The 10133-nt window shown below is 33.6% G+C and overlaps 1 protein-coding gene across 1 annotated transcript; it reads left to right on the top strand.

Annotated features, from left to right (window-relative positions):
- Positions 1–1164: 1164 nt before the first annotated feature.
- LOC143290573 (myosin-2 essential light chain-like) lies at positions 1165–9835 on the top strand. Its single transcript, XM_076600145.1, has 6 exons — positions 1165–1250; positions 1376–1403; positions 2364–2504; positions 6993–7157; positions 8584–8661; positions 9036–9835. The coding sequence occupies exons 1-6, from the start codon at positions 1248–1250 to the stop codon at positions 9062–9064; spliced, it is 444 nt and encodes a 147-aa protein (XP_076456260.1). The 5' UTR covers positions 1165–1247; the 3' UTR covers positions 9065–9835.
- Positions 9836–10133: the final 298 nt, after the last annotated feature.

Below are 10133 nucleotides of genomic sequence, written 5' to 3'. Positions count from 1 at the left end.
TTGGAGCTCATGTACGTTTATATGTATTTGACTGTGCTGTCATATCTATGAAACTGCGTTTTTGGGGCATATCTGTTATGCATGTGTGGGTGTATGTGTGAATGTGTGTCTTCATGTTTTATATTTATTTGCTTATTTATCATCATTGTTGTCTTATTTATTTAATTATTTATTTATTATTATTATTATTTTATCATTATTTTCATTACTACTATCTTTTTTTTCATAATTATTATTTATTTATTTATGTATGTACGCTTTTATATATATATATATATATATATATATATATATATATATATTTTTTTTTTTTTTTTTTTTTTTTTTTTTTTTCCTCAAGGCCTGACTAAGCGCGTTGGGTTACGCTGCTGGTCAGGCATCTGCTTGGCAGATGTGGTGTAGCGTATATGGATTTGTCCGAACGCAGTGACGCCTCCTTGAGCTACTGATACTGATACTGTCTCGGACTTTGTCAGTTACCCCGCCCCCCCCCCCCCCCCCCGCACCCTCTCCCCCCGCCCTCCCCCCATCCCCCATCTCATTCCGCCGGCCACCCCCACCCCCCCTCTCTCACGGCTAAAGTCTCCGTCTTCGTTGTGTCTCTCTCAGTGTCTTCCCGGTTTCTTGGTCTCTCTCTGTCAGTGTGTGTGTGTGTGTGTGTGTGTGCGTGTTCAGTTGTTCGCTATCTCCTCTGGCAAAAACGATGTTTGTCATTCCGCTTGCTTACAATTAGTACTGAGGAGGGAACTTCAACTGGGCAGTTTCATTTACTGTCAGATTTGCATTACTTCCCTTATATTGGGACAAAATGTTAAATTTTTCATGAAATAAGCGGTCTCTCATTTACTTTTCTTTCCAGAAAACATACCATTTCACTATTTTGGTGTTTAAGAGTGTCCATTGAACATTCCTCAAAAACATTGCAAAGAATGCACTGATGATTCATTTGTTAGACACGCTTTTGTTCTGTTTGAAATGCACAAAACTTCCATTGCTGGGAGTGAACTCCAGTGCGGTAAAATACTCGATAAATGCGAGAAAGAATGCAAAATATATCCCACGTTTCATTTTGAAAATTACTTCAGAAATATTAATAAATTGCAATTGCTAATGCATTTCTGGTGTCTTTATTACTCGTCTAATCTTTATAATTTCGGAAATCTACAAATTAATTAGCGATTAGTTTTCTTAACCACTCCCGGAAGTGAAGCAGGCGAGCAGTCAGGCTAGTTTAACTCTGTTCGAAAATGGTGAGATAATGCTTTTTATTGTGTTATTTGGAACATTTTGCTCATTTAAAGTGTTTTATTATATAACAGTATGAGTCCGTTTAATATGTGGTATTTTTCTGATGCTTTTGTAATGTTTGTTTCAGGCAAAGTACACGGAAGAAGATCTGAATGGTGAGCCAAGCGCAATCATCCCAGAGAATTGAATTTCCGATTTTTTGTTTTTAGTCACTATATTCAGCTTTCCTAATGTCTTCTGCATTATCTTTCTCTTCTTCTGCTTCTTCTTTTTCTTCTCCGTGTCTTTCCATTTCTATGATAAGCATCCGTTTTCTTACTTTCAACCAATTACCATCCGAATAGTTATTGCATAGTTGGCATTTTTGTGTTCCCTACTACACCGAATGACGCATGAATAGTGTGGTTTAACGTTTGAAGATCATAATCACACTGTCTTTCCTTTCTAGCTTAATCCGCTGAAGAACAAGACAGAATGACATATTCATTCATTATCAGTGAATTATGGTGAATACGTTGACTTTTTGTTAAGAGTCTGTTCTGAATTTACTATCAGTTTGAACTTGTAATAGACTAATACTAGTAATTGTAATACTAGTAATACTGACGGAGTGGACCGCATGAGTAATGTCTCAAAAAATGGTTCTCTTATTCAGTTTGTCTTCATTGCATCCACTTACAGGGTAATTGGTTCAAACATATGTAAATTGTTTTGTTACTGATTAAAGTGATTTACTAAGTGGTAGCAGAGGAAAACAAAAGACATACTGTGTGAAATTTATGTGTGTGTATGCATGTATGACCATGCCAGAGTAACATACTCTGAAAGCGTAGCCTAATGTGTGCAGATATATATATCTAGCCTTATGTATACAGAGAGGGGTATATTGTGAGTCTATCAAAAGCAGTTGGTATTATCTTACCACACCAAAAATCCAACTTTTTATTTCCTCTGACTGATAGTGATAGTGATATATACAGTCAAATTTAGAAAGTAAGAAACATAATTATTTACATTGACTGTTTGCAGTTGATCTTGAAAATGTGTATTTTGTGTGAAAAGCATAAAATTTCATGATGTGTGTGTGTGTGTGTGTGTGTGTGTGTGCTGTACAGAGATCCAGGAGACATTCAGTCTATTCGACACCAGAGGGGATGGGAAGATCGCAGCCTCCCAGCTGGGGGATGTTCTAAGGTCCTTGCAGCAGAACCCCACTGAGCAGGAGATTCGCAAATGTGGATATTCTCAAAACCCAGGTATCACAATCCATGGAATCCCAGAGTGGTCCATGCATTAGATAATACTCCTGTACTGGTTCGTCGCTTTCTGAGCATCACACCAATCCAAGTTTTGCTAATCACATCTTCTTTCCATAATACCTGCGCACAGTTTATTTAGTTATCAACTTCTCCAACACACCATCCTCAGCTTCATACCTGTGACTGTGAGTGTCAGTCTCATCCTCAGCCCTTTTGAGTTTGGGCTAATGGTGATTTTTACAATCACATTTATTTTGTTACACCTTTTCTGCAACATGTTGTGATTTTTAAGCAGGTGGTGATATGTGTGTACAGATTTTTCCCCATTTCCTTTTCATGTTGGAAGTTATTTTGATTTTTCCTGTTTCATGATTATAATCAACATTTCATGTAACGGTGTAACTGACACAAATTTTTACTGTCACAGTGACATATAATTGATTATGTCATTTCTTGTTATTGATACAAACACTGACTGACACAGTGACATATAATTGATTATATCATTTCTTGTTATTGATACAAACACTGACTGACACAGTGACATATAATTGATTATATCATTTCTTGTTATTGATACAAACACTGACTGACACAGTGACATATAATTGATTATATCATTTCTTGTTATTGATACAAACACTGACTGACACAGTGACATATAATTGATTATGTCATTTCTTGTTATTGATACAAACACTGACTGTCACAGTGACATATAATTGATTATATCATTTCTTGTTATTGATACAAACACTGACTGACACAGTGACATATAATTGATTATATCATTTCTTGTTATTGATACAAACACTGACTGACACAGTGACATATAATTGATTATGTCATTTCTTGTTATTGATACAAACACTGACTGTCACAGTGACATATAATTGATTATATCATTTCTTGTTATTGATACAAACACTGACTGACACAGTGACATATAATTGATTATGTCATTTCTTGTTATTGATACAAACACTGACTGACACAGTGACATATAATTGATTATATCATTTCTTGTTATTGATACAAACACTGACTGATACAGTGACATATAATTGATTATATCATTTCTTGTTATTGATACAAACACTGACTGACACAGTGACATATAATTGATTATATCATTTCTTGTTATTGATACAATCACTGACTGACACAGTGACATATAATTGATTATATCATTTCTTGTTATTGATACAAACACTGACTGACACAGTGACATATAATTGATTATGTCATTTCTTGTTATTGATACAAACACTGACTGACACAGTGACATATAATTGATTATGTCATTTCTTGTTATTGATACAAACACTGACTGACACAGTGACATATAATTGATTATGTCATTTCTTGTTATAGATACAAACACTGACTGACACAGTGACATATAATTGATTATGTCATTTCTTGTTATAGATACAAACACTGACTGACACAGTGACATATAATTGATTATGTCATTTCTTGTTATAGATACAAACACTGACTGACACAGTGACATATAATTGATTATGTCATTTCTTGTTATTGATACAAACACTGACTGACACAGTGACATATAATTGATTATGTCATTTCTTGTTATAGATACAAACACTGACTGACACAGTGACATATAATTGATTATGTCATTTCTTGTTATTGATACAAACACTGACTGTCACAGTGACATATAATTGATTATGTCATTTCTTGTTATAGATACAAACACTGACTGACACAGTGACATATAATTGATTATGTCATTTCTTGTTATAGATACAAACACTGACTGACACAGTGACATATAATTGATTATGTCATTTCTTGTTATAGATACAAACACTGACTGACACAGTGACATATAATTGATTATGTCATTTCTTGTTATTGATACAAACACTGACTGTCACAGTGACATATAATTGATTATGTCATTTCTTGTTATTGATACAAACACTGACTGACACAGTGACATATAATTGATTATGTCATTTCTTGTTATTGATACAAACACTGACTGACACAGTGACATATAATTGATTATGTCATTTCTTGTTATTGATACAAACACTGACTGACACAGTGACATATAATTGATTATGTCATTTCTTGTTATTGATACAAACACTGACTGACACAGTGACATATAATTGATTATATTATCATTTCTTGTTATTGATACAAACACTGACTGACACAGTGACATATAATTGATTATATTATCATTTCTTGTTATTGATACAAACACTGACTGACACAGTGACATATAATTGATGATGTCATTTCTTGTTATTGATACAAACACTGACTGACACAGTGACATATAATTGATGATGTCATTTCTTGTTATTGATACAAACACTGACTGACACAGTGACATATAATTGATGATGTCATTTCTTGTTATTGATACAAACACTGACTGACACAGTGACATATAATTGATTATGTCATTTCTTGTTATTGATACAAACACTGACTGACACAGTGACATATAATTGATTATGTCATTTCTTGTTATTGATACAAACACTGACTGACACAGTGACATATAATTGATTATATTATCATTTCTTGTTATTGATACAAACACTGACTGTCACAGTGACATATAACTGATTATATTATCATTTCTTGTTATTGATACAAACACTGACTGACACAGTGACATATAATTGATTATGTCATTTCTGGTTATTGATACAAACACTGACTGACACAGTGACATATAATTGATGATATCATTTCTTGTTATTGATACAATCACTGACTGTCACAGTGACAAATAATTGATTATGTCATTTCTTGTTATAGATACAAACACTGACTGACACAGTGACATATAATTGATGATGTCATTTCTTGTTATTGATACAAACACTGACTGACACAGTGACATATAATTGATGATGTCATTTCTTGTTTTTGATACAAACACTGACTGACACAGTGACATATAATTGATTATGTCATTTCTTGTTTTTGATACAAACACTGACTGACACAGTGACATATAATTGATTATATTATCATTTCTTGTTATTGATACAAACACTGACTGACACAGTGACATATAATTGATTATATTATCATTTCTTGTTATTGATACAAACACTGACTGACACAGTGACATATAATTGATTATATTATCATTTCTTGTTATTGATACAAACACTGACTGACACAGTGACATATAATTGATTATATCATTTCTTGTTATTGATACAAACACTGACTGACACAGTGACATATAATTGATTATGTCATTTCTTGTTATTGATACAAACACTGACTGACACAGTGACATATAATTGATTATATCATTTCTTGTTATTGATACAAACACTGACTGACACAGTGACATATAATTGATTATGTCATTTCTTGTTATTGATACAAACACTGACTGACACAGTGACATATAATTGATTATGTCATTTCTTGTTATTGATACAAACACTGACTGACACAGTGACATATAATTGATTATATCATTTCTTGTTATTGATACAAACACTGACTGACACAGTGACATATAACTGATTATGTCATTTCTTGTTATTGATACAAACACTGACTGACACAGTGACATATAATTGATTATATCATTTCTTGTTATTGATACAAACACTGACTGACACAGTGACATATAATTGATTATGTCATTTCTTGTTATAGATACAAACACTGACTGACACAGTGACATATAATTGATTATGTCATTTCTTGTTATTGATACAAACACTGACACAGGCTTACATCTGTCCTTGCATTGACAAATCCAAATGTTTCAATAATAACACATTAATTACAAAGAAATATTGTTCAGTTTTACGTCTTTCTTACAGTAGTTCTTGCGTTTTTTGTTTTTTTTATCCTTGCATTGACAAATCCAAATGTTTCAATAATAACACATTAATTACTAAACATATTGTTAAGTTTTGCGTCCTTCTTGTAATCGTTTTGTTGTTGTTGTTTTTAATGGTCTGTACTTTCAGCTTTATATTTCAGTGATTTATTTCAGTCATTTGAGAAAACTCATCATGATCTTGCAAATATTAAATCAAAATCTCTATCATGTGGATTATTATAAACATTTATTAAAGTTATTCTTTGAAGATGCTTATACACTTACAATACTATGAGTTATCTACTGTTATTAATTTAAAAAAGAAGTCATCTATCCATTTATTTATTTCAAAAGATTGTACCTTCATTATGGAACCTAAATTGTTATTAGTTTAAAACAGAAGTCATCTGTCCTTTTATTTATTTCAAAAGATTGTACCTTCATTATGGAACCTAAATTGTTTTTTGTGTCTTACTAGTTTCATAGTTGATTTGCTGACTTCATATCTGTGAACATTGCAGTCAGCACTAGTTTACACAAACTTCAGCAGCATAACTGAGATGCATATGAACTTTTCTTTGGGTACACATTGTTTACATTTTTTTTTCAGATTATATTTTTTATTTAACTTTCTTCAGATGCAAGAATCTCTTTTGAGACCTTCTTCCCAATCCTGCAGACCATCAGTAAGAACCGTAGCGTTCCTCCCTTGGAGGACTTCATCGAGGGGTTCCGTGTCTTTGACAAGGAACAGAATGGCTTCATCTCCAGTGCTGAGCTCAGGCACATCCTGACCTCGCTTGGTATGTCCTGTTCATGTCAGACCTTAGGCTTATGATGTTTATACAGAGATGCCAGCTGTTACTATTTCGCCATATTTTGTTATGCTGGATTGCATTTTGTTCCAACATTGAGCCAACATTAAAATTGTTCTGATGAGTTCATTTTCAACTGCATAGCATTGTCACATGCTTTTATGTTGCAACACCCAGACGCACTAGACCTATCGATCATGAGGCCATGGCAGTCACTACTTACCTTGGTCTCACTGATGTTGCTCAGTTAATTGCGCGCATGTTTACATTGTTTGTATGCCTTGTAGATGAAATGTACCTTTGCTGATGTGGCTCGGTGTCTTGAGTGTTCCTACCAAATCCAAAATGTTCCTACCAAATTCCCTGATTGTACCTACAAACACTTGACAGGTGCTGGCATCTCTTTTTGCTCTGCTGTTTGAAGTCAAGTTGTTCTCATAAAAGGCTTGAAATTTTGCATTTTAATTTCATTCTATTTTCATGATGTTCGGGTGAAAAAAAAGAAGCAATTTTGTATTTCTTGTTGTGTAGTTTTACAGTTGAGATTTTGCATGTTCCATTTTTTTTATAGAATTTTTTTTAAACCAATGGTTAAATATAGGTAAGTGGCTGTAATTGATTCTTTTTCATGTTGTCAGAAACAAAATACAAAATATATATTGTCAGTGTGGTTTTAGAGAGAAATAGCTGTATTCAGGGATGTACCAATGCTTCCATCATCTGCTTTGGGCTGATAAAATGCTTGAAAGGACAACTTCAATATTATACTTTTGTTTTAACACATTTGTATGATTTGCCGGGTGTGGAGAGGGGGAGGGGAGGAGGGAAGGGGGTTAATTATTTGAAGAATGATTGAGGTGTCATCTAATCATTAACTGATCAAATAATCAGGGATTGTATTTAAAAAAAAAAAATAACCTGAGGAATGATTGATACTTCAGTTGATCGTCAGTTGATCTGAGGAATGATTGATGTCAGTGATTGATGATTGAGGAATGATTGATGTCAGTGATGGGTGATTGAGGAATGATTGATGTCAGTGATTGGTGATTGAGGAATGATTGATGTCAGTGATGGGTGATTGAGGAATGATTGATGTCAATGATTGAGGAATGATTGATGTCAGTGTTCGATGATTGAGGAATGATTGATACTTCAGTTGATCTGAGGAATGATTGATGTCATTGATGGTTGATTGAGGAATGATTGATGTCAGTGATTGAGGAATGATTGATGTCAGTGATTGATGATTGAGGAATGATTGATGTCAGTGATCGATGATTGAGGAATGATTGATACTTCAGTTGATCGTCAGTTGATCTAAGGAATGATTGATGTCAGTGATCGATGATTGAGGAATGATTGATGTGTCAGTTGATTATCAGTTGATCTGATGACTGATTAATTTTTTCAGGAGAGAAGCTGAGTGACGATGAGGTGGATCAGCTTATCCAGGGAATTGAAGATTCCCAGGGGAACATTAACTACGAAGGTATGTACAAAATAACACATGAAAGGGTTCATCAGGCTTCAAAAAGGGAATTCCTACCCCCCCCCCCCCCCCCCCCCAAAAAAAAAAAAAAAGTTTCAGTTTGATAAGCACTTGATGAAGAGTAAAAAATAAACACCTCTCCAGCTAGTGTTTTGCGGTAATTCTCACCACTTACTGCATGATTTGTGGTAGCTTGTTGCTGTCTTGGACTTTCTGTCTCATCTTTTAACCTATTCAATCCTGGAGAGTTTCCAGCAAGGCAGGTTTCCATGACATATTGATGCGAAAAAAGATATACTGTTTTTCCTCCAAAATTTAATTTTATTTCATGATTGGTTATTGAAGAACGACTTTTGTGTTTGTGGATATTGCAGAGCTGATCAAAATGGTGCGCAACGGATAGACAGGCAGCACCTGCTGATCTCGTCAACCGGCAATGTTCTGTTTCTTTTGAGGACCATAGCTCGACTGCCATTCAGCGTGTCAATTGGCATGACTGCACTGTCTGCTTCCAGGGATGTGTATGTTCATGTGTATTCCAGTGTACCACAGTGTCTTCACCACCTACTATTTTGGATAGATGTTCTTAGATAAGTAGAGAATTTTTATTTCAACCTGCATGTGTTATAATTCAGAAAAGAAGATTGATATGTCATGCACATGACCAGCCAACCCACTCCCCAAATCCACCACACACAGGCAGAACACACATGCACACACCCCTGGTACATATACAAGGTACACATAAACACACAACTAAAACCGTTTCTCTCTCTCTCTCTCATCCAATACATTGATCATGTAGTGCTCAGAACGTGGTCAATAGTAATACTGCTGATATTACATCATCTGTTTATAAATCACATTACAGATCGCATTCCAGACAAATAAGATTCAGTTTTTATTCAAAAGATCAGGGAATGGTTAGTGTACCTGGCATTTTTCTTTTTTTTTTTTTCTTTTTTTTTTCTTTTTTTTTTTCCAAATAGAACATATATATTTTTTTTTTATAGATTATAGAGCTGTTGATTTCTGTTTTGATACCTAAATTACTTGCATACATTTTGAGGAACGTGTTTCGTTTGGGTTTTGTTTTTGTTGTTTTTTGCAAGTTTGTAACTGCATACAAAATAAAATCTTGGACATATCAGTAAAAAAAAAAAAAAAAAAAAAATTTTTAAATGTTCAACAGGATGAAGATTGCTTTCCTTTTGCTGTAAGTTTGGAATTGTTCATTATTTTTAAAGTGAAAAATGGAAGAATGATTGCAGACCTAACAGTAACACTAGATTTTTTTAACATTAAATTTTTAACTCTCGACTCTGTTATGCATTTAAATTTTGTTTTCATTTACTGTTGTTACGCATCATGTATGTATGGGAACTTAGTCTTTTGCAAATGGTTCTGAATAACCACATATTTAATGAATAAACTTGCTCTTAAGAAAAAAAACCTTTGTCGAAGTTTGTATC

The sequence above is a fragment of the Babylonia areolata genome, chromosome 15 (assembly GCF_041734735.1).
Source record: "Babylonia areolata isolate BAREFJ2019XMU chromosome 15, ASM4173473v1, whole genome shotgun sequence".
Lineage (NCBI taxonomy): Eukaryota > Metazoa > Mollusca > Gastropoda > Neogastropoda > Buccinidae > Babylonia > Babylonia areolata.
The sequence above is the reverse complement of the archived record's forward strand: the minus strand, read 5'-3'. Positions and strand labels throughout refer to the sequence as shown.

Coding starts and splice junctions, on each gene's coding strand:
- LOC143290573 (XM_076600145.1), top strand. Junction 2,505..6,992: donor TGGATATTCTCAAAACCCAG/GTATCACAATCC, acceptor AACTTTCTTCAG/ATGCAAGAATCTCTTTTGAG. Junction 8,662..9,035: donor GGGGAACATTAACTACGAAG/GTATGTACAAAA, acceptor TGGATATTGCAG/AGCTGATCAAAATGGTGCGC.